We start from the raw sequence: 23,889 nt of genomic DNA on the forward strand, positions 1-23,889 counted from the left end.
TCTTTGCATTTCCCTTTTCTTTTCCTCTTTTTTTCCCTGGAGTTGATTTGACATTCCCCAATCTCCCTTTCTTCACAGGATTCTTTGATCTTCATCTGTCCCAACCTCGGCATTTACATACTCTATTGTGCCGGGCTTTAGGCTGCAAATCTTTTCTGGTTAATTTCTTAATTTCCTATTTTTCCTTTTCTATTTTGATCTCGACAATGGCTTTGCAGTCTGCATTCGAATAACACCTTTTTAAGGAAATCGGAATCTTGACGAAACTGTGGCGATAGTCCTTATCTTACGCGACGATTCTCACCACGTGGACTTTTAATTTGTTTCTCCCAGATTTCTCTATTTGACTAGAGAAATACATCCCAACATGCAGCCCTCTCATTTTCGTGGTAATCAGGGCTACGAACTCCCATCCGTGCAGTCGGTGACGTCGGGCGCATTCCCGGCTCCTGCGCTGCTCTCCGCTCCGCCGAGCAGGCCTGACAGCGGGATGCGAATGTCTCATCTACTGCAGCCGATGCCCCCAGCGGCGCCGGCGACATCCCCGTACCAGCGTTACTATGACTCCGCCTCGGGCTCCCCAGGCGAAACCACGCTTCCCGATGCGCCTTCAATGGGCTCAGGGCTGTACCAAACCAGCCCGGGGCATAGCCAACAGACCGCCGCGCAGCTACAGCAGAAGCGCGCGTATCGCCAGCGTAGAAAAGACCCCAGCTGCGATGCGTGTCGCGAGCGTAAGGTCAAATGCGACGCCTCGGAGTCGTCCAGTTGCACCGAATGTAACAATCGCAGGGTCCGCTGTCAGTTTACCAAAGAGACGAACCGTCGCATGTCGTCCATCAAGCAAGTCCAGGATCTGGAGAAGCAGTTGCAAACTACAAAACAGCAATTACAGCACCTGCAGACGGGCATGATGCGGCCGGATCGCATGGTCGATGTTGACGAGGGTGTCTCGCAGATGATTAAGTTGCCTGAGATTGAATATCGGCCGGTGCGCCGTTCGAGGGCGCCCATCCCACAGGATTTCTCCGACGTGCGGTCTAATCTCCGTGATTACGGCCAGGGCATCATGAAGGTGCCCACGCCGTATCGCCAACAGGGTGCAGAGTCATTGGTGACTAGGAATGCGCCGATCCTACCGGCGAAGAAGATAGCAGATCAACTACTGGCCCAGTATTTCAGTTGCATTCACTCGGTGCTTCCAGTGCTCCATTGGCCTATATTTATCGCAGAGTATGAGAAGGTTTATCGGATGGGGTCGTTGTTGGGTGTCTCGAATGAATGGGCGGCAGTGCTGTTTGGTGTATTTGCCTGCGGTGTCATCCACACAAACGACGAGGATCGGGAGGAGCAAGGGAAGAAGTACGTACGCACATCCTGTGGGATTATTGATGTCTGGCACGACGTCTTCAATTTGGATCGCGCTCGTGCGGCGCTGCTAGCAAGCATCTTTCTCTACGAAGTCAATTCGAAGTCGGCTAGTTGGGTGTGGATTGGCTCGGCAGTGCGTGTGGCTCAAGAGATTGGGCTGCACATCGACTCCGGACCGTGGCCTGCGGTCGAAGGAGAGATGCGGAAGCGTGTTTGGTGGGGGTTATACGCCTGGGACCGAATACTTGCGCTGGAAATGGGGAAGCCCGTATTGATCAACGATCAAGATTGTGATATCGATCTCCCATGTCCCGTGGACGAGCAATACATCACAGAAGGAGGCAAGATCCCAGACAACCAGCAGACCACGCCTTTGCTAGCTACGATTCACGTCGTCCGGTCCATCGGCCAACTCACACGCACCCTACGTTCAGCAACCATCAGCCCCGCCACCCTCGAGACCTTCGAACTCCACTTCAACACCTGCCTTGCAACATTCCCCTCTCAATTCCACCCCAAGACCGACGAAGACCTCGACCCCCGCTCTCTCGCCCCGGTAATCTACCTCCAAAACGCCCGCCTCCTCCTCCATCGCCACAACATCTCCCCCTTCTGTCCAGACATCGTCCGCACCTCCGCACTAGACTACTGCGTTTCGACAGCCCTCGACACAGCCAACATCCTCTCCCGCTGCATGCGCAACTACTCAGTACGCCCAAGACCACCTTGCATCTACGACCCCCACTCGCACTTCGCCTCTAGCGCCAGCGCCCTCCTCTGCACACACGTCTGGCGCTGCACGCTCTTCCTCCTCTTCCGCGGCGAGTACGGTGGCGCCCTCGTATGCGTGAAAGCGCTCTCAGCAGTCGGCGACGTGCGCACCGTCAACGCAGCCTGCGGGCGCTACATCTCCTTCTTCATGCGCAAATTACTCGGCTGCATCGCTAAGTCCAGTGCCTCAGTCCCTGATCTCGACCGCAACGAAGAAATGATGGCGTATGTCTCGGGCGATATGCAAGGGACCAGCGACGGCAGCTGGATATGGCACGGGTCCGAGACGGGGTCTCAATTGGAGGGGATGGGGGCCCCGATGCCGACATCCTCCTCGAACTATCGGACGGAGATGGATACGGATACAGATTGGGAGGGGTGGACGTGGATCGAGCAGTCTATAGGCGTTCTCTTTCAGGAGCAGAAACGGCAACAGGAGGAGAATTACAAGGCTTCTCTTGGGTCGGATTCGGCTTCTGGTAGGTCGAGTTCGGCGCATTCACGTATGACGATTGCTAGCATCATTTGAAGCTCTAGACCTGGTCTAGAGCTCGAAACTTTATATGGGCACTGTCACTTGCCTTTATATCTCCTTGCAAATATTGCATTGCCGATACCCATGCCCAAGTACTTGTTTACAGCCTTTGATTTTTATGTATATATCTCACGAACGGATCGGATTTCGACCGTTTCAGTTTGCATTTGCATGTCTTTTACTTATTAGCTTGATGAAACACTGCGCCTCAACATATCGACGAAGCTTGCGACATCCAAGACTACTTTACTTGTCGGTGACCTTGCTCTTTGTCTCGATGATTGGATTCAACACACTATCTTCAGGAAAGCTATATACCCAATGACCGAAGATATTCCTTTTCGAATTTCTATTTTCAACTTCTGCTTTCTTCCTCTCTCTTCTTGTGTCAGGTATTCAACGGTAGATTGCATAGTCAGGCTAGTTTAACATGGGCTGGTGTATTGGACCGGGTGCTGTGGTACATACAGAGTACTGCAATGTCCTCGGGTTCTTTTCAGCAATCTGGTATGGACGAATGAGCAAGAGGATCAGGCTTTCTCAAGTAATATTGTGTATAGGTGCAGAGATACCAAGCAATAATAGATATAGATATGTTAAGAATGAATTTCCAAAAAAAAAGAGGGTGACAACTCCCATGCCAGTACCCTATGCCTAGGCCACGCCAGCCGACATAGGTTGGAATGCATATGTTTATAATCGCGGACCCAGCAGATCGAACGCCGGCAGCCGGGGCTATCTGCATGTTTAATCCGCTAAGCCACTGGGGGGGAGGGTCGAAGAACAAGTGTTTGTCTTTAATTTATAGGAAGGAACCTGGGGAAACATGCTTCCGAAAAGGGAAAGTGGGTCTGTCACATGTTGATGCCTGAATATGTATCCGTTTCTGCCTGATGCTCATTGTACCCATTGCTCTTTCCGAATACATTCGAAATGAGAAGGAAAGAGCATTTCAATGGCAGCTGAGGCATTTTTTACTGAGTGACCGACCCCATAGAGGAGCAGCTCGTGGAGTTATGGCTAATATACTTCCTCACCTACGCTTTAAGACATGACTTTCAGGAAATTGATTTCAAACAAGCCTACATTATAACATAAAGATTAGTGACCTTGAGCCGGGCAAGCAGAACGATCCTCATCATCTTTGAAAGGCCAATTTCGCCACATTAGCTCTCGGTCTTTTTCCTCCTCACAGTGATCTACCATCGCCTGCCGATATTCTGAATTCCTGCGTGACGCTCTCTCAAAGTTCTCAGGTGTAGTTCCACCTTCTAGGTCGATACCGAGATCTTCTCTAATCGTTGTAAGCAAAGCCTGGGATTCGTTCCATTCTTCAGATTCCTCTTGTGATTTTTCCAGTTCTGTCTGTGAAAAAGAGACTGGGCAAGGATGCGAACTAATGGCATCCCAAGCCTTACGAGTAGTCATACCAATCAAAGCTGCACGTAGGTTAACGAGATCTGCGTCCCAGGGGTAGCCAGTTTGTTGAATCAGATATTGGCGCATATTCAAGTAAGGCTCTCGTATAACTTCAATGTGCTTGTCATTGTGTACACCAGTCGCAGCGGTATAATAGAGATTGATTTCTTCCATTCGATATTTCATAAGAGCTTTTGTCTGTTCTTCGGCGCTAAGGTCCTCCATATTTTCCGGAAGCGAAGGTTTGTGAAGCTTTTGCGATTGCGAATAATCGTGTTGGCAGAAATCTGGATAACCTGTTTGCATGAAAAATGGGAAGATAGTCGAAGCTTGCCAATCAATGACCCCGACAATCTCACTTGAACCAGGTGAAAGAAGTATGTTCGCAAAATTTAGGTCGGGATGCCTTAACACCGGGGAGCTGAAGCCCGGCTTATCTGGGATGAGATGAGGAGCCACCGAAATGAATTTTTCGAGAAGAGAGATGTGCTCTTCAGGCAGGATGTCGTAATCTGTGGGCATGAAGAGGTTTGTCCGCTGCCGGGGTTGCGCAAAATTCTTAAGCCATAGAATTTCTCGACGAGCCATGGATGTGACACAATCCTTAGGTTGTAGCCCTGCGATTTCGATATTAGCCTAGAAAGCAGATCACCGATGATGAAACATACAAGGACCACGGTCGACTTCTAGTTGACCTCTCTCATCACACCAGAATTCTCGCTTTGCAATGGGTCCTATACAGTACCCCTGTTCCTCGAGGGGAATGCTGTCGCAATTTTCGACATCGTGGCTGTGGTAAAGACTTCCATATCCCGGGAAGCGGAAGGAAAAAGTCTTGTGTTCCAAGCCTGCCACCTGTGTCATAACGTGCTTTACTTCTTCGGTAGTCAGAGACAGCCATCTCGTTGCAAGACTTTCACCTTGAACATATTCCATAATGATATATTCTGCGCCAACCGGGTTGCTTGCAGAGGTGGAATAGGCGAGTATCTTTGGGACAGGGAGACCAAGGACATTTCGGAGGAAATTGATTGTAGCAACTTCGCTAGCAGTGGTATAGTGCGGTGGGCCAGCAATAGACGTTGGGATTCGAGCAATGACTTGTTGTCCGTTGCTTGCTGTTAGGAGGAAGACTCTGTTGAAGCCACCCTCGGCGATTTTTTCGATGCGAGAACAACAGTCCTGCTGTATTGCTTTTCCTGCAACTCGCTGAAGCTCCGCTATATTGAATTTGACATATCGTGCACGCAGCTGTTCCTTTTCATTGAAACTATATATTGTCAGAGCTATATATGCTATATATCGTAGACAGGAGAGGTCAAATATACATCCATCTTGTAATAGTGTTGCTAAATAGCGATTCGTAACTGGGCGCGGACTGATCGTAAGAGCTGCGAGCCGTGGCCATGGTGAAGTGGGCCGGAAAATTATGTACGATTCTGCAAGGGCTCTTGGTAAATTTTCTCGCATTAGGCGTCTTTCCAAAGATGTAACGGAACATAATGTGTTGAGAGAAGTAGCAAGCAAGTTGCTGAAAGAAAGGGATACAGACCGAATAAAAGTGTCACGTCACGTGCCACTATCTTGGCGTTCTTTGCCAAGTTGTTGGGTGTTGTTGCGCTTGGCACGGTTACGCTGCGAAACTGTTTAGATTATCTTGTCCTCTACAATCCCGGATATGCCTTCCATCGCCGAGTATCGCTTGTCCTCTCCTCTTCCTACTAGCTGGTCATTAACCAAGAGTTCTATCTTTCAGCCTCGAGCCAACTCCCCGTATTGGCGAGGTCACAATGCAAGATGCCGATGGCGCCAAAGCTATCTTGTGTTATAGGGACAGAATCGAGGGCTTACTACATACTTTAACTCATTTTATAAATCACTCGGGAAAACAAAAGTTCAGTACATTGTTTTATCGTGCATAAGACATTGTCCATTCGATAGGCTGACATTTAGATCAAACGGAAAGTGCCACCTTAGTGCCACCACGCAGCTCACTCTAGCTATATAGAACATCATGACTACAGCCCTTCAGCCGCGGCAGCCATAATCTCCTTGAATTCCTCCAATGTGGCATCTTGTGGCACCTCAATTGTCGTGATCACCGCATGAAATCCATTCCTTCTGACCCAGTTCTGGATTGATCTTGACTCAGCCTGAGCTGCTGCTTGCCAATGAAAGACATTGGCCGTTCTTGTAGTTCCTGGCGCCGCCCCTGGCCGGGTGTCTAGAACTTGCCGTGTGCGATCCCTTTTGTCCCAATGGAATCCGATGTTCTTCAAATCGCGCTCCGTTGCGGGCCATGTAGGGTTTCCAGGAGCGGCGGTCGGGGTGGTGAACTTTTGATAAGCCACGTCAAGTTCTTGAGGACTCATCATAAACTCGATGGCCTTTTTGCCGGTTCTCCGGAGGCCGGTCATACTAATAAATAATTAGAAGCAAGAACGGCGGTCAAGGAACAGTACTTGGACGAGATAACACGGAATCGAAGCTTATACAGGAGGAATGGATCAGTTGCTTCAGACGGAATAGTATCTGAATATAGAACGTCTGATTCATTTATGATGTGTGCGAAACCTCGACTCTTATGTGTCAGTTTCGCGCTGGTATAAAATTCTCACATTATACCATCAATGCTTTCCAGGCACGGTCATTTTCATGAAAATCAATGATCGAGAGTTACACTTCAAAATAATTCTAAACAGCTGCCGGCAGCAGTTCTGTAGGGTTGTTCTATTGGTCAGAAGATTTGGGTCCGTTTCATCCCGCCAGGCCCAATTAGAGACTCGAGAACCACTGCCCGGCAGTAGTCCATAGCCTCGATTCTGGAGTTCCGAGATAGAGTCAAAGGATTTGTGTCTTGAGGCGCAGAAGCTTACGATGATTTGTTACGAGGCATATTTGCGTGATCGCGTTGCAGTCGTACTTTAGCATTGAATCACGTCTTCGTGGATGGAAGATGCTACCATTTCCCAACTGTGTCAATAGATTCCTTCAGTTTATTTCCTCAAACATATGCTTTTGCTTTCCCAAGTGATTTATAAAACCATTGAACTATATTCCCAAAACATTAATGACGGACTATCGTCGCCAGGCTTCAATGTTAGTTTTTGCTTTTTGAGGTATATCATGTGGTCACAAACTAAACCATACATCTCTCTATTAACTGCCTCGCCTTGCTGACCTTGGTAGTATGAGGGTTAAAGCTGTCTCGGTTCTCAGTCTTCATGTCGGTAATGCAACATAAGTGATGTACTGCCAGGTGGCGGCATGTTAAATATGTCTTAACTCGACTGAAACGATAGGTGTAACCTACCTGTATCTAGCAAGTATTTAGACTGTAGGCTGAGTTGGCGGTGAATAGCGTGGAGGAAAATAGCCCACAGAAGGAGAAAGAATATAAGATTCACAAGATAGATACGGTCTACAAAGCAGGGCACCGTCGGGAAACATACCGGAACGGACACACAATTAATTAGGATTCATCACACAACCACGGCTAACCATTTTTGGGACGTATAAGGTAGGGAGGTGTGAATGTGCCCCAAATAGATCATGTATCCCGGGTCTGGGTAAACTAGTCCTGGTACGAAGTCCGCACTCGAGCCCGCTACTCGCCCCGATTTTTCACTCCCAGGCTAGTAAAGGTTCTGCCGCTGCTCGGGGAATAGGTCGCCGAGTATCGGTGGGTAGAGGAAATGCTCAAGTTGTGGGAAATTTGCTTGACCCTTGCGAAAAATAGAATCTATATAAGACGGAATCTATCAATGACTGTACAATCATACCCCAGCTGGGCAGCTAGCTACTTATTTCCTTACTCAATAGTAAGTCACCTCGTCTCCATACAAAGTGGATCCAGTACCAGGCTGCTTCACGATACCAGCTTCCACCAACTCATTGATCAGGTTGAAGACCATCAGATCACAGCCGTGAGGTGCGAGGAAATCCACCGCGACAGGCAGATATTCCTGCTTCAGGGTAATGGTGGAGTTGTAGAGCGCTTGGCCGACTAAATTATAATTGTCATTAGTTATACAGTCCTTGTTCCAGTGATATGGGGTTGAACCTACTTGGAACGACCATATCGGGCACACCAGCGAAGTTGGCGATACGAGATGTACCGAATCCTGCCGGGACACCTGGCATACTATATGATACAACGGATTAGCAAACAGTCCATCAAATATCCTAGAATGTCGGAAAGTACAAGCACATACCTCCGGTAAACATTGCGGTAGGTTGGTGTCGCTTCCGCTCCAATGTAAAGAATCAGGCTGTCTGAGCAAGTCTCCTCGTCGAATACCTGGGCAGTTGTGTTCCACCAGGTAGAGAATATGTTCTTGTGTTCGATTTCGGTCTCCAGTTGCGAGTCCGGGTATCCAAGTCCCCAATTCCAACGGGACAGAGGCACGGGGTTGATAAAGGGCTTGCGACCTCCATTGGCAGCCGCGTAGTCTGCATACAGCGGTGCGCCAATGAGGGGATACTGCTGCTTCGAAATGAGGATAGGGTAAGTGAGAGGCAACATGGTGTCGAGGGTCGCATTGGCGGCAACAGTCGAAGGCTTGGTGGATTCCCAGAGAGCATCGTAATCAAATGCGGAAACATTCGCACCACCCAAGAAAGACGACAGCTTGTCGACGAAATCAATCAAAAGGCCCTCAGCTGGGGTCGATGCATTAGTTGGGAACTGGATCGTCTTGATAGACTTGGGGTACTTGGTATAGGACTTCAGGCCTGCATCCTTGTACATCACCTCCCCAGCAGTGCGCCACAGCTGCACATCTCTTGTCAAGAATCCGGCCGTGTCCAAAAGGGGGGACATGGGCATAACATTATCCAACGAGACCAAGTTCCACGAGGGCCTGTTGCCGAAGCATCCATTCACCTGCGAAGGGTTGCGAATTGAGCCTCCGGTATCACTTCCAATTGCCAAATCCAGCCAGTCATAAGATCCAATACCGGAGCCAGGACCGGACGAAGATGAGCTAGGATCTTGGTATCCGTCACCGCGGGCGTTGAAGGGGGAGTGGTAATCAACCCAATCATCGGTGGCGCTCTCACCGTTGGCAAACTGACTGGTCTTCATCTTTCCGACAATGATGGCGCCTGCATCAATGAGGGATTGAACTGCAGGGCCAGTAGCGTTAGCGGCTGGGTACGTTTCATAGTAAGCGCGGTTGCCACAGCCGGTTTTGACGCCCTTGATATCATAAATATCCTTGACACCGAGACGAACCTATGAGTGAAAGATAGTCAGTATTGCATTTCTCTTGCATAACAGACGAGTGGAATACATACACCAGCCAAAGGCTTATCGGCTGTCTTGGTATAATACAGCCGCGAAGGAACACCAATGGTCAACGACGCATAGCCCTGCAAGCTTGCCGGCAAAACATCATATGTATTATCACCAACAGAGACCAATCCCTGGGTGAAAGAGCCCATAACATCGGAATACAACCGATAAGCTTCAAAAATGGCTCCACTGGATGGATCCAAGAAATATGGACCAGCAGGCAGGGGCGACGACGAGGTCAATGTCTTTGATTTCTTGGTATCATATGCAGATGCATATCCCAAGATTTTAGGGCCCCACGAAGAATGGGTTGACACATTCTCCGAGGGACGCTTGGAGGTACCGTTATACTGGACGTAGATGTTGTCGAGGAAGCCAGTGTTGAAGACATCGTCAGCAGACTCGTAGCTGCTTACCAAGGAATCAAGGATCGAGCTTGTCAGCTTCACGGCATCGCTCCGAATGACCGTCAGAGGCTGCAAGCCATTGAGCTTGCTGAACACGTGCGAATCGGCTTTCAGGGTGGCTACTACTGTAGGAGGAATGTAATAGGTGTTTCCATTGAGCTCCACGGTTTGACCCTTCGAGGTGATTGTCGCGATGGCGGTGGTGGAAAGTGACAGCAGGGCCGACAACAGAGCCGGTAGCCCATAGGAACTAGGAGGAGAGACCATGATGATCAGCTAAAGATTGATAGTCTTCAAAAGGTACTTTTATCAAAAGCCGGGACATAATCTGCCATATATATACGTTCCACTACCGCTTATTATTTGTCGCATTGCTATCGAGGACTTCCAGTGATAAGGATCTAGTGAAAAGGTGGCCAATTTAGGGTACCGGACTTTACTGGATCAAAATGGACTAGCCAGGAGATTAATTCTCTTAGTACAATATACGTCTCTTATCTTTCCCAGAGCTATATTTCCGCAATTCACTGATAAGTCGAGTCACAGTTGGAGGTTTCATAGTCGCCATTGGTTCGGGGAAACAAGCTTACCCCAATAAGATCCACACCCACGTTTTCGTGGCTGGTATGTAGCATTTTGTGAATGTTGTACCTTTCGTACCTTTTGTACCTTTTGCATACTGATGCCATATAAAAGATACCCGATCGGAAACTTTATGATCGAGGGAGAAGTTATGATTGACTGGGGCGTACCAAACCCGCTTACGCTACAACTTTGCGTTCGGGAATCCGATCGTATCCGGTGCTATCTATCTACCTGCCTGTTTTGCAGGCAGATCCAGCCACAATCATAGCCCTTAGTCTTCTAGAAACCGATTGTGACATTCGATGGGGGAGTGGGCTATCAGGCATTAGTATTTTTCTAGCGTTCCTTAGTTCAGAACACCCCCCTTTCAGTACAAACAACCCCGCGTCTAAATATTCTGCCGCCCCTAACTGAAAGTTGAATTACCGCCTTCCTAATCAGGTGCGACCCTAGATTCTGTATAGATTCTCACTTCTATCTTCAAAAACCCTGCGTTTTAATCGCAATATTTTACCTAATTCCTAGAAGGAATGAAGCAATTGATGAAGATCGATGAAGTAGTTGATGAAGTAGTTGGCAATGAAGTTGAAATAACTACTGAAGTGTTTTCGATATCAAACGACATATTCCCAATTCTTCTGCTTTGAGTTTGCGGTGCGATAGTCCCTTTGCTGCAATGGAAGTAGGCATCAAGGGGCCGAATATATAAGCTGGACTCCGTTCCTGTAAAGGTTAATTAATCAATCAATCTAGCGTCATCTACCTGGCTGTCACTTGTTACATTATCAACAAGACCTTTCAATATTAAATCATAAGGTCTTAGTTAGGTATGCGTTATATGACCAAGTTTTTTATCACTTGGATGCTAGAATCATAGCGTTTTAATGTCCCATCATATGACCACGTCCACCTTTCTCTATCATTATGGCATCCAAAACATATACTGGATACGGTCACTCGCGTCCTTCGGAGCTATTTCGCTCATGCGCTGGCAATCGAGATGTCAAAAAGAGAGAGGGGGAAGAATAGAAGATACGTGGAGGAGAGGAAAATAAATGACGTATGGAGGAGAGTTATTTACTACGACGTGGCATCGCACTAACTGGAGGCCTAAGGTCACCGAGATTCCTAGTATTTTCTTTGAATCCTTAGACTCCATCTACCCTATCACAAAAATCGCGCATCCCTCGATGAGACTACTAACTTAGCAAGGTCAAAGGATCAAGCTAATGCCATGGTAACACTAAGCCACGTAGATCGACGGCCCGATCTATACCTGAGCGATGATACACCCTGGATCTCTACGGAAGAGTGGATTAACTTCCCCACTGAGACTCTGGCGATGTCCAGGTACATTTCTCCATGCACTAGCAGGGATGCAGGGTATCTATTTTGGGAATAGGCAGATGCATTTATCGCAACTTTTCGAGGAATCAGAGAAGTTTATAAGAATCGAAGATCCGCACTATAACCCGTAGCCTTCGAAGCGTCCAACCCGGTCTGTCAAACTCGTTCTCTCTGATCGATAGGTTATTCTCTCAGAATGATGGCACTCGTGACATCCCTGGATACACTTATGTGCTCGATCGGCACTTTCATCCTCGACTCACTGCATGCTGCGCCTTTCCAAACTTTCGCCATCTTCCTCCTCCTTCAGTTCCTTCTCGCCCCGACCGTCATAACCTTGGTGTGCAGATGGTGCGGCCTAGCACCTGGCACAGACAACGAGTCGCAAAGGACTTGCCCAACGCGCGACGGAAGCGGGGTTGTTGATGTGACGCAAGACAAATCATCACAGACCGAAGCTCACTGAATTTTGAGATTCAAATCGTCTATTCTTGAGTCAAGCAAAATTCAGCGAAAATTCCCTCAACTCAAACAAAACAGACACAGCCAATTTAGCCGATTCATCCACAAGGACAAGACTGATCCATTGTATCAATACATTCCCAACTCGAAATATGCTTTCTGCTTTTCGCGCTTTCTGGTCATGCTGAAGGGCTGTTATTCATGTCTTTATCCATTGCTCTGAGAAACAGAATATATAATTCCTTGTCTTTCTTGTTTCAAACGTAAAGCCAGGCACGCCCTCTTGTATCTATGTGCGCTTCTCTCTTAATCCCATTGGAAGATGAATCGGCTTACCAAGAAGAAAGTCACAGATTATAATACACCGAGATGAATTTGGAACTCCATTTGTTCTCTGAGCAACTTTTTATACGTATATGTGTACATTTCCTCTTTTGAAAGAAAGCCTTAGACCTATCTCAAAAGCCTTTCTACCTTCTTCTCTACTTACAGTGCTAGCTAAAGATGATATTGGACTATATTATCACGGGCTTTGCAGTTATCCTGATTGCGTTCACCATCATTGAGACTTATTTATGGGCTATTGCTCGATTGAGAAGCATAAGACTGTCTGCCAAGTGAAGATGACGCTAGGTCTACTCAGCATCCTGACCTGCGATGGTCCTGTTTTGGAAACCTGCAGGTCAACGAGACATCAGCCAGTTATTCAAAGTCCTCGCCACTGGTCCTATGCAATGTATCTCTACTTTTAAGTCTGGACAAATGTCCATTGTCGTGGACCGAATAGGGAGGTATGGCAGTCACGCAGGTCAGATTGATTTCATTTTTGACTAATTACGGTTCTCGATAACTTGTTATTGGCAGAAGTACATTGATATTTTCCTTTAGTCGAGGATAGGCATCTATTGACGACATCAATGTCACCCATCTATCCGCGAGAATGGTGCGAAAACGTGGATTCATTGCAGTGCCACAAGATGGCTTGACAAATTCCATGGCAAGTCTACGCTTCAGTCTAGATTCTTATCACACGAGCTCAGAGTAAGAAATAAGATGCAAACTGCGCCTTTATCGAAGCTCTAGTTGATCAAATTCTACATGTATAATTGTAATTCGGACCTTCGAATTTCCTTTTTTAGTTGTTTTCCATTTTGGGTTTAGCGCCCAATTCCGTGTTGGTGGGCTTGGCACACTCCGTGTTCTACTCCGTACTCCGTACTCCGTGGTTACTTATGATTGATCACTATTTCATAAGCTTGCACAAAGAAGTCGTAATAGCTCGAAAAGGGGCAAAGACAAGTCCTAACTAAATATATGTTTTTCTCGGCTGGAGCGCTACTAATGCAAAAAATAAAGGCACCCGGGTAGACGGGAGATCCACCTTGGAATATACAACCCAACCAGCGAGAACAACGGCAGGTGATCTAAACGTCTGTGCGTGAGAGAAGAAAAAAAGAAAGAAAATCGGCTTTGCCGACCTGACGGGGCGATTGTCAAATCCCCCGTCGCCTTGCATTGGTTTGTACTTTAATTGCTGTGATCCATATCCAGGATGAACGGTTCAAGGATTCCAGGATTGGAAGATGCAGTCGAGGTCCAGACTGGGCCCGGTCCAGACTCTACACAGGTCTTAGATCAAGTCTAGCTGGAGGCATTGATTGGCCCGTGTGGACGTACTGGATTAGGAACTAGTTTATGTACGGAGTACGGAGTACTCCGTAACAAACAAAAGGATTATATGCGGAGTACGAGGCATGTAATACTATGTACAGCATTTCGCACTCGTCTACGAGGTAGTTAAGAATGAAATGCGCAAACAAGTTGCGAAGATCATAAGCAGTGGCAAATATTTATGCTTTGAAGATCCAATCATGGTTATAATAGCCTGTCGGAATAGCGACAGGGGCATTAGGGCTTCGAAGCTATGACGGAGAAGGCGAAAATAAAAAGCTAATAGGAAAATCTTCATGTCAAGAATCAAAGCCGAGACCCGGGAAATGGAAGAACTTGCGTACTCCTGTAGGAGGGTCCGGCCCAAACTATAAGAATAATATCGGCAAACGCGCTTTGCGCGAAAGGGGGGATGTGCGGTTACAGCGGGAACCCCAGATGGAGTCTGTGGAGCCTCTTAAAAGGGTATGTTGGTAAATTGTGGCATGGTGCGACAGCATTTACTTGAAAATTCTGTTTTAGTCTTCTTTTATTGTGTTTATTTTTGGTGTTAGTGTGTTAGTGTGTGTTAGTGTAGTTATTCTCGGTGTCTGATTCGATGCAATGACTTTGTTCCAACCCAAAGCCAAGGAAAAACGAGGTCCAGTCATCCTAGTATCTTAAATCGGGGCGGATGTGACGAAGAAAGGCAAAAAAAGCCCCTTGATATCCACTCCATCCACGAGAGGCATGACGATGATACGTCAGACTAAACTCCATGTGCCCATCTACCTAGCTCGGAGGTAATGTGCACCTGAACTGGAACGAATCCCCGGCTCATCCCCGGGCCACTCAGACCCAATATGCTAGTACTCCGTACTCCGTACTCCGTAGACTCTTCCAAGACGGCAATTATTAATAGCTGAGGCCGGACCTGCGTGACCCCAGACCAAACATGCCGGTACTCTCGGAGTTTGGGTACGGACACAAACATTAGCTGGCAAGCGCCTTACGCGGTTCAAATCAACTCCTGGACATTGCCTCTCCGATGATATCGGGAGCCTACATAGTAAATTCTTTCGTGCGAGACTAGTTTTTTCTTCCGAGTCGGCAAGTCCTGGGCGGCTGGTTCATGAGGCGCACGGACGGTATACGAGCTTGACGATTGTTTGAAGCTAAAGACGGCATTCTGTGTCTAGATCGTAGGGGCCCTAGCTAGGGAGTTGGTCCGAGAAACTATGGGCCGAGTCGTCTCCAAGCGCTCTTGTCCGACTGGTAAGGGAGATATCATCGACCAGTGAGAGATGGTTTGGTTGTAATCATCCCCACTCCCACAACACTCAGAGCTGATTGTTTATGCACAGCCCTGACTGTACTTTTGAAAAATAAAACAAATATCATGATTTTTAAAAAAGGTCTGAGATCATGTGGCTGGCAGTACTCCCCGGTGAACTCTGACTTTTTTTTGCGGGGAATCCCTGGGCGTATCACAGCAGTTCCGCAGGCACAACTTCGCTGAATGAGGCATGTGGAATGCAGCTGCCATACCTGGGAGCTATCCTTTTTTTTTTAGCTAAGACTAGTGAAGCTGACTTAGAATTATAGTCTGGTGATCTTCTATTGTTGCCTGTTTCCGATGGTGACTTCATAGCCCGTCTTGAAATTATATTTATATATTCTAGTCTTGGTCATAGTCTATGATATTCATCTTATTTTCTATTTCGCTTTGCCTTCCTTTGACATTGAGCGTTCTTGATTAGTTTTATTTCCAAAAGAAAACAGTTCGATCTATACGTGGAACCTTAATGAGAAAAAGTATGGCCACCTTCTCACTAGTTGCGATTCCAATTTTCGTCTTTCTTTTCGCAGTTAGACACCAAAGACAACTGCTCCAGTGGTTATCACAAAAATTGAAAGGGAAACATTGCTCAAAAAATGTCTCCAACCCATCCGACGTCAAGCGTATGGCACCATACCCAGCGCAGCCTATCAGAGGCAGAGAACGATACCGTGTAATGATGGACATTCGCAAACTCGACGCCCAGAATTGGCTCACCCTGGACAAGAACTATATAGACGAACACCGGGTCCGGACCCAATTGCTGCACGAGAAAAGAGAAGAGGTCATTCGCTGTTTGCCCGAGTCAATTGAACCGTGCCAAGAGGCATTGGAGGAAGTTTCAGACTTTCTCTGCGAGAGATTTCCAAATATGTTTGAAATGTCAATTCAAAATGGTCGAAAGGTCGTCGACAATCGTATGACAGGCGATAAATTCACTGTCAGCGGGCGCGACCCCAACGAGGGATCAACCGAGGCACTCGAGGCCGCTGTGCGTCTTACGATGGAGGATCTCAGTATTCTGATCATGAACAAGGAAGGGGAATTCTACCTGTATGTTCAAATTCGCATAATACCAATTTGCCAACCCTAACACCAGCACAGGGCAGCTAGCGCCAGCCTCTTCCCAACGGGGTGGACAGTGAATCAGAGAATTGGCTGGACCATCTCTCAACTGCATGGCCCTGTTCCACTATGGCACCAACAAGTCGCCAACTCCGTCAGCAAGTAAGTGACCTCAAATCAGAACAGGCAGAATGACCATACAGAGAAACAAGAAACAAGAAACTAACCCTACTCCCCAGATTCCTCGCCCGCTTAACTCCAACATCTCCAATGGAACGCTCAAATTACTTCGTAGAAGTCAAGGAACCAAACGAGAACCTGACCGACATCCTCTATCGGCCCAACTCCCTCTGTGAGAAAAAGCTGAGCAGCCCATCGCCATCAGATATCCTGATCCGTCGCGAGAGACAGACTTTCCGTCGTCTGCCGCGCACGGGGGCGATCGTCTTTGGTGTCAAGACATATCTCACGCCGTTGGATGAGCTGCCAATGGCTGAGCTGGATAATCTGGCCAAGGAGATGAAAAGTTGGCCTGATTATGTGGGTGAGTATAAGGGGAGAGATGTTTGGGGCGCTAAGGTTTTGGAATACTACCGGAAACGGGTTGAGGGTGAAAAGACGGGAAATAATGAGGAAAGTGAGAAAGATGAGGTTTGTACTTTGTAGGATATCTTTGTTTTCTGTTTGTTCGCATTTTGGCTCTGGAAGATCAAAATTGGGTCGGCTTTTTGTTTCACGCAAAAGTTGTTTTGTGTGTTTTCTACTTTCGCGTTTCTTGCGTTCAAATGTTTTGGGTTTGTTAACTAGGGAGACTGTTTGGGCGGTTCGGCGAAGACAAGAGACAATCGTTCTATTGGATTATAATATGCTCATGCAGTGAAGCTATAACTAAGAATGTCCAGCTTCAATTCAAGAAAAACCACAGAAAGTCGAGGGAACTAAGCCCAAATCTATAAATGAAGATATGTAAAAGAATGAAAAATGATAGGAGAGAACTCCTTCAAGGTAGGGTATAGCACAAGCTCTTAAATCTTCGACTTTGGCGGGTCGTCTTGCTTTAATCGCACAACACCCTATGATCGAGTTAGCACTAAGCTCCAGAATAGAAAAACAAATACATACCTCTTGCATGCAAGTAGCAATAAGCAGTCCATCCTTCGACCAGATCTGCTGAATAGCCAAGCCTCGTCCTTCGCCAGCCCACGGACTCTCCATCTCCGTCAACATCCACTCATCGGCACGGAATGCACGGGGATTGTGGAAGTAAATTGAGTGGTCCAGGCTGACCATCATTCCAACCTCCTTATGATCTACCTCCTTTATGCCATTCGTGGCCCTGTTCAAAGCCCCTTCCAAACGACGACGCAATTCCGCAGCCTCCTCTTCCTTCAACTCCTTCAGAGCTCGCGTGATATCCTCATCGTCGAGATCAGACGGGTTCTTAAGTGCGTTCAAAAGCTTCTCGAGTTCGGCCGGAGAGGAAAATCGCGGAATATCGTGAACGAGGGAGATGGTACCGATGAAATAGCTGTCGGTGATATAGGCCAGCGCCGACAGGTGTGCCTGGTAACCACCCTGTTCGGAGATTGCGCCGCGGGCGCGAATGTGTCGTCGGACCTTCTTATCTTCTGGGTTTGGGGATGTGCCTATTTGATTCCGACGGCCATTAGTACAACGCGCACAGCATGCCGCTTCCGAAAGACGTACGGTTCAAAATTCCCGCTTTCCTTGATTCAAACGGACCGCTGCCCGCATGGCTGAGGGCTTCCAAACTGCCCGGCTCGGCCTCTTCTGGCAATGGGACGTTTGGCTTCGGTACGGCGTGGTGAACGGTCTTCTTGCCACCGCTGCCGACCCGGCTGAAGCTCAGCGTGGTGGTGAAGATCGGTCGCCCCCGTTGCCGCGCCTGCACGGTTCGGGTCACAAAGCTCCTCCCATCGCGTACCCGTTCGACATGGTATAAAATTGGGATCTCGGAGTCTCCGGCAAGCACAAAGTAGCAGTGCATGCTGTGGACGGCGTAGTCAGCGGGGACGGTCAGCATGGCTGCTGATAGGGACTGCGCAATCGCGGCACCGCCGTAGATGCCTCGAGCTCCGGGGGATGCCATAGCGGGCGGGTATTGGTGAAGACATCCTAGACCGAGAGTTCTCTGTTAGAATATGACTATTCGCGAAGGATTGAGGGATGCCATACTGGGCCGAGGTCCGCCACTGGCGTCAGATCGAGTACATTCTCGATAAGAGCTTTGGAATGATCCTGCGCGGGCGGATCGAAAAGCGTCACGCGTTTTGACATATTTGTTTTCAAGAGGGATCAATGACAGGAGGTTAAATGTCCCGGTGGATTTCAGGGATGATGGTTCCCTGGACGTTTAAATGCGGTCGACCGGCGGAAAAAAAGCCGAGGTCCAAGTGATCAACCGGGGTTTTCTACATTGGATTGTACACATTGTGCAGCTACACATGCAAGAAATAATACATTATTCGATCACATTCACATTTCACATTCTTTTCTTTTCATATACATCCGATATTCCCTACGCTGTAGCATCCTTCAAGGAGTCAAACGACTCCAGTCCTTCTGTGCTGTCTCATCCCCAGGTAAATCAAAGCGATAAGTGTTTCGCACAAGATCGGGCGATGGTGCGCTAGTATTCCGTTCACCCAACAAGCGAAGTAACTGGCGACGTTGCATTTCTTCGTCGGTGAGTAGCGGCATGTCTTCCTCCACTCGATTACGCCCATACTCTCGATATATCAAGATCCCCGCAAGAGCGTAACACGCCGAGAAAGCAGTGGGTAGGCAGATGTTTACAATCTGCAAGGTATTCATCTGCAGGCTTTGCCCGTGGATGTGGAATAGGATATTCAGGAGCGCGAGCAGATTTATCGTCGAGTATGGGCTGCAATTGTTAGCCTGTAGGCGATCGAGAGACGCAGCTTTCATTGACACCTACATGAAGATTGAGTGGAGGAGGAACATCGTTTGATGGCGCTGGGCGAAGGCAATCAAGGCAGATACACCGTAAGATGTACCAACAAACACAAATGCAGTAACAGTAGATACTGTAGCATTGATTCGCAACTCATGGGGAGGGGAACCGACTACCACAGCCAGCATCATATATCTACTCACAGCAACTATAGTCAGAGACCTCCGATTCTGAAGTCAAGCTCATATCTCGTGATATCTAACTCACCCGATTAGCTGTACCGCTGAAAAGCAAGCTGCTACTACCTTCCATAGCCATGGGACGTCAGTCGCATTAGTCCGGAGTAGGGTCTGTCTAGAGGTAGACCAAACGGCCTCGTATAGAGTAGCCAGCATACTAACGATTATGCCAACGCAACTAACGAATGGCAGTAGTAGAGATGCAGGACCGGGAGGTAAGAAAAATACAAATAGCGACAGTCAAGAAGTTGGATTCACCTTAGAAGAGACAATTGATCAATGAGTGAGTTCAAGGAGGATTGGATGCAGAACCGCAGCTAAAATCTGTGACCCCTCTCGGAGGCTCATCATCTAGGGAAACCTACATCACTAGTCTCAAGGCTAGCAACGATCTTACATCTCCCAGGTCGCACACACAATGTCCATATAAATAAGATGTTTCATAAAAATTCGGAACGAAATGCCCGGTTACCTATATATATCCTTGCAAGGCAACGCTGTTGGGTGACCTAAATTCACTACTGCTCCGTGTTGTATGCGTAACTACAAAATGCCGAGGCTTATCAACATTTCAACACAGCGATTCTATTCAGACAAAATAAGTTCTGATCTAACGGTATGCAAGTACCCGTGGCCCTATTTATTACTCTCACTTGGTTCTTATGTAAAGACCCGCCAGGCCCTATGATTCAAGAATAGAAAAGGGAATACCGAAGTAGCTGCCCATGATCCGAAATGTACTTATTCAATTTCATAACTGGAAGTATGCAGGAAAGAAAAAAGAGAGGTTCGGAACTTTTGTCCCGAGTCAGATGAAAACTTACGTTCTCATTCAATCGCCCTAACAAAGACAAAAGTACTTGTTTAGTGGGGTGATATCTGTCCAATCTCATGTTTGACACAAATCCTACAACACTCTTAGAAGCACAATCTACCCTAGATTCTATTGCACAACTCTAGCAAAACCTCTATTCTACATAGAGTACAGATATTCAGTGTATCGCTTGAGATAGAAGATGTTTCCACAGAGCTGAAGCGAGAAGATAAAAGCCTGAGGATGGATTTCCGAGCCAGGGTTACATGTTGAAAGTGCTGATCCTCCTGCTACAAGTCCAGTCACTTTTCACACCAGTATCTTTCACGATGACAACTTACAGGTTGTATTATCGTCGTCGTGATGAAGATAGACTGTGGGAATACTGTTGACCTTGCAACAGATGGTTGAAGCTTGACCTGCTCTAAATTGGCCTGACAAAATTCATTCATATATTTTACGAACCGCTTCTGAAGACCTTGGTTTAATGTAAGCGGGTAGAGATCAGACATAAGAGGGAAAATACCTATCGTACCTTTGGGTACCTTTTTGTGATTAGTTGAAACGAGCTCGGGAGCTTTGACACCGCTGAATAGATTGATGCTCACCTCTAATACCTGCTTCCTATCAGTTGGAATGCCTTGAGTAGAGGCTCTTCGGGCTCTTCCAGACCCCCTTCCATAACGGAGATTAGGTCCTCAATCATTCTTTGGGCCATAACTTGATCATTTTTCAATGCGCCACTATCAAAGCCGGACAGATTCCCAGAGAGTCATGGTGCACCGTCGTTGATGAAAATGTCAAAGTGTGGAGATATCAAAAGGTGAAGCTGTCGTGGTTGAATTCGAAGGTTTCTCGAATAGCTATCCTTAATTGGTATGGGAATATGTATATGGCTTTGTTTTTGACGAATCTGGATGTATCTTTCGGGCGTATTCGAGATATCTCTAGGGCTATATACCTAGCTAATACCTATCAAGTACCATGCCATGCTAGCATTGACTTTTGTGGCTATTCTCTTTGTATTGTTTCAGGTCTGCTGCGAGCACGCAACTCTACCTAAGCCAGTTATCATTAAGTGAAGACGGACTTCTTATCGAGATATTAGAAGTCTAATTACTTCTAAGGTTGAGGAGGCTACTAGAAGATTAAGTCATTACCCAACCTTTTAGGTGTCGGACCTTGGGAGGTGTAAGCTGACATCACTATGGATAAATTTTATTAGACCAAGCAAAAACCTTTAAGAAACATCCTTCACCCTCAAATTCAGATAATACGTTTAAATATCAGAGATGCCATTTTCTTTCCCCCGTCGTAAAAGAGAACCGAGCCGGGATCGAGTACATAGAAAAGTCGGAATCATGAGGGGCGATAAAGACAGTTGGGAAGTCGGTCTCGAACGATCTGGGGAGATAAATATTCTCCAAAGATATCGCTTAAGTGAATACTGGACGCTGATCAGAAGAGATAACACTGGGCCTCCTTTTATCTCACATAAGCTTCTCTTTGTAGAGGAAGACCTCCGGGAAATTGTTCAAGAGGAGATATCTATCAAAGAGGGAGCCGATTTGAACAAAGATGCCAAAGAGAGACTTGATGCTTTAAATGCCAGATACTGGCTCTTAGAGCAAAAGTGGTGGCATTATCATTCCTGTCTGGCAGATGGGTATCAGCTAAGAGCGTTTGAGCTATGGCGGTCCCATCCCAAATGGTATATGCACCGCGTGCTTGTTGAAGATTGTGCTAGCCGGCATGGGTGCTGTGCTCGTGGATGTGGGTGTTGTCTTGGCCGCAATATTGATCCCACGCGCCGTCTTGGAGTTGGACATTGTACTTTTGAATGCGGATGTTGTCGCAGAGCTCGAGGCTTTGACGTTTCTGAAGAAGACAAAAAATTGCTGAAAGAACAGTGTCGCGAAGAAATAAGCAAACTTGCTAAGCACCGGATCACGCGAGTCGCCATATGGGGGCTTGTCGGTGATAGCTATGAGAGCCCGTTTGATATGATTGATGCACCACCAAGCTACGAGCAGATTGCGAAAGACAAGGCTTCCACAAAAAAGAAGGATAAGACTCGCTGACTGGCTTCAATCATGGATATTGCTGCATCTTGCTCACTATACTGTTGCTGTGTACCTACCCGATTAAGCTCTTACATCACATTGCAGGCTCATACCTTCCCTACAAGCCATTGCTTCCCCTGTAGTCTACAAAACAATCTCGTAGCACACGTAAGAAATTCACCTTCACATCATTTTGCTACATAATAGCTATCTTCAAGATGACTCTGTTAAGCCTTTTGTTATTGTCTTGTTTGACTCTTTCCTTCGCCGGTAAGTTTGATCTCTTTTCGGGCGTCTTTTCAGGCGTCTTTTCAGCTGTCTTTTCAGCTGTCTTTTTTGGCCACTTTCTGACATGTATTTTTTAGCTCCCGTCCCGCTGCGCCCCCGGGACAGCGAGGAGAGCCTTGCCGCTGAGCTTTTCCGGCTGGCTGAGGAGCAAGGCCGTCCTTGGATGACGGCCACCGCGCGTGACGTCCTGTGGCTCGTCGTGGCCTTCCTCCTGGCCGTAAAGGCCATCAACTTCCTGTTCTGGTGGGCCAAGCGGGAGGTGAAACTGTATGCCAATTGGTCGCAGCGTAGGCTGTAGGAACAATATGCTGACCGTTGATGTAGCTGGATCATCCATGCCGCATGAGGGGCCTGTCTGGCGGTACTTCTCATTCTCTTGGCCGGTGGACCGAAGCAGTATGAAGCTACGAAAGTCCTTTCATGGCCGACGAGGGACAGAAGCCGCTTGTCGCAGAAAGGTGTATGCGTTGAGATGAGAAGCAAGAGGTGCGCTAAAAGAGAGATGTTCAAGGGTGTCTGTTGCAAGAAAGGCAGTCATTGAGCATTTGTGTTGAACGAAAGGCAGAAACGTACGCATCGAAGGAAAGGCATTCGGAATCAGTGATGGTGTACGAGATAGAGTCAAGTGGAGCGGTGTGAGCCGGAATGAAAGGTGAGTCGAGAGGCCCTCGGTGAAATTCAATATGATGGTCATTCTAATAGAAAGCGGCTTGAAGTCGGAGTGGTTCAATGAAATTGAAGTAACTTAACGAAGCCGAGGCGGATTAGAGAAGTCGGGTAACCTCTCTCCTGACAACTACAAACTTTGAGGTATAACCTTGGAATGTCCGTTATATCATCTTTTTGTAGGCTCGCGCCTTCCCTACCATCACTTTTCCTGTAGTCTACAAAACAATTTCGTAGCACACGGATGAACTTCACGTCTATATCATTTCGCAAGTATACTCACCCATCATCACAATGTCTGTTTGAACCGTTTTTGCATCTCTTTTTTCCATCTCTTATGGTGGCTATTGATAAAACGGCATCAAAGGTCTTTTTTGACCCTTACGCTGGCTGGTAAGTTTTGCCTCCTTTTTGACCTCTTCTGAAGCCTCTTGTTTGACATGCTCTCTGGGTGCTATGTCTATGCGCCGCAGGGAGACGAGCAAAATTCACGTTCACATCATTTTGCTGCATCATAGCTATCTTCAAGATGACTTCTTTAAACTTTTTTTTTATTTTTTTTATTGTCTGTTGCCTCGGCCTGTAAGTTCGATCTCTTTTCAGGCGTTTTTTCAAGCGTCTTTTCTGGCCTCTTTCT

The 23,889-nt window shown here is 47.3% G+C and overlaps 10 protein-coding genes across 10 annotated transcripts; 5 read left to right on the forward strand and 5 right to left on the reverse strand.

Annotated features, from left to right (window-relative positions):
- Positions 1-367: 367 nt before the first annotated feature.
- N7518_005901 (transcription factor domain-containing protein) lies at positions 368-2,671 on the forward strand (the record flags this gene model as incomplete). Its single annotated transcript, XM_057186828.1, has 1 exon — positions 368-2,671. One exon carries the CDS (start codon positions 368-370, stop codon positions 2,669-2,671), a length of 2,304 nt encoding a protein of 767 aa, XP_057038531.1.
- A 1,107-nt stretch (positions 2,672-3,778) lies between these two features.
- On the reverse strand, positions 3,779-5,504 carry N7518_005902 (phosphotransferase enzyme family protein; the record flags this gene model as incomplete). The annotated part of the gene is made up of 3 exons (XM_057186829.1): positions 3,779-4,713; positions 4,765-5,366; positions 5,425-5,504. 3 exons carry the CDS (start codon positions 5,502-5,504, stop codon positions 3,779-3,781), a joined length of 1,617 nt encoding a protein of 538 aa, XP_057038532.1.
- Positions 5,505-6,114: 610 nt separating this feature from the next.
- N7518_005903 (uncharacterized protein) lies at positions 6,115-6,513 on the reverse strand (the record flags this gene model as incomplete). Its single annotated transcript, XM_057186830.1, has 1 exon — positions 6,115-6,513. The coding sequence occupies one exon, from the start codon at positions 6,511-6,513 to the stop codon at positions 6,115-6,117; it is 399 nt and encodes a 132-aa protein (XP_057038533.1).
- Positions 6,514-7,911: 1,398 nt separating this feature from the next.
- N7518_005904 (uncharacterized protein) lies at positions 7,912-10,066 on the reverse strand (the record flags this gene model as incomplete). Its single annotated transcript, XM_057186831.1, has 4 exons — positions 7,912-8,102; positions 8,164-8,240; positions 8,311-9,332; positions 9,395-10,066. 4 exons carry the CDS (start codon positions 10,064-10,066, stop codon positions 7,912-7,914), a joined length of 1,962 nt encoding a protein of 653 aa, XP_057038534.1.
- A 1,861-nt stretch (positions 10,067-11,927) lies between these two features.
- Positions 11,928-12,197, forward strand: N7518_005905 (uncharacterized protein; the record flags this gene model as incomplete). The annotated part of the gene is made up of 1 exon (XM_057186832.1): positions 11,928-12,197. One exon carries the CDS (start codon positions 11,928-11,930, stop codon positions 12,195-12,197), a length of 270 nt encoding a protein of 89 aa, XP_057038535.1.
- Positions 12,198-15,660: 3,463 nt separating this feature from the next.
- N7518_005906 (heme-dependent oxidative N-demethylase family protein) lies at positions 15,661-16,913 on the forward strand (the record flags this gene model as incomplete). Its single annotated transcript, XM_057186833.1, has 3 exons — positions 15,661-16,235; positions 16,287-16,409; positions 16,487-16,913. 3 exons carry the CDS (start codon positions 15,661-15,663, stop codon positions 16,911-16,913), a joined length of 1,125 nt encoding a protein of 374 aa, XP_057038536.1.
- Positions 16,914-17,272: 359 nt separating this feature from the next.
- N7518_005907 (uncharacterized protein) lies at positions 17,273-18,545 on the reverse strand (the record flags this gene model as incomplete). Its single annotated transcript, XM_057186834.1, has 4 exons — positions 17,273-17,320; positions 17,370-17,893; positions 17,955-18,399; positions 18,444-18,545. 4 exons carry the CDS (start codon positions 18,543-18,545, stop codon positions 17,273-17,275), a joined length of 1,119 nt encoding a protein of 372 aa, XP_057038537.1.
- A 258-nt stretch (positions 18,546-18,803) lies between these two features.
- N7518_005908 (uncharacterized protein) lies at positions 18,804-19,577 on the reverse strand (the record flags this gene model as incomplete). Its single annotated transcript, XM_057186835.1, has 3 exons — positions 18,804-19,152; positions 19,207-19,377; positions 19,450-19,577. 3 exons carry the CDS (start codon positions 19,575-19,577, stop codon positions 18,804-18,806), a joined length of 648 nt encoding a protein of 215 aa, XP_057038538.1.
- A 2,410-nt stretch (positions 19,578-21,987) lies between these two features.
- Positions 21,988-22,316, forward strand: N7518_005909 (uncharacterized protein; the record flags this gene model as incomplete). Its single annotated transcript, XM_057186836.1, has 2 exons — positions 21,988-22,065; positions 22,146-22,316. 2 exons carry the CDS (start codon positions 21,988-21,990, stop codon positions 22,314-22,316), a joined length of 249 nt encoding a protein of 82 aa, XP_057038539.1.
- A 334-nt stretch (positions 22,317-22,650) lies between these two features.
- On the forward strand, positions 22,651-22,932 carry N7518_005910 (uncharacterized protein; the record flags this gene model as incomplete). Its single annotated transcript, XM_057186837.1, has 2 exons — positions 22,651-22,853; positions 22,911-22,932. The coding sequence occupies 2 exons, from the start codon at positions 22,651-22,653 to the stop codon at positions 22,930-22,932; spliced, it is 225 nt and encodes a 74-aa protein (XP_057038540.1).
- Positions 22,933-23,889: the final 957 nt, after the last annotated feature.

This window comes from Penicillium psychrosexuale, assembly GCF_028828465.1.
Source record: "Penicillium psychrosexuale strain IBT 29551 chromosome Unknown utg000004l, whole genome shotgun sequence".
NCBI lineage: Eukaryota > Fungi > Ascomycota > Eurotiomycetes > Eurotiales > Aspergillaceae > Penicillium > Penicillium psychrosexuale.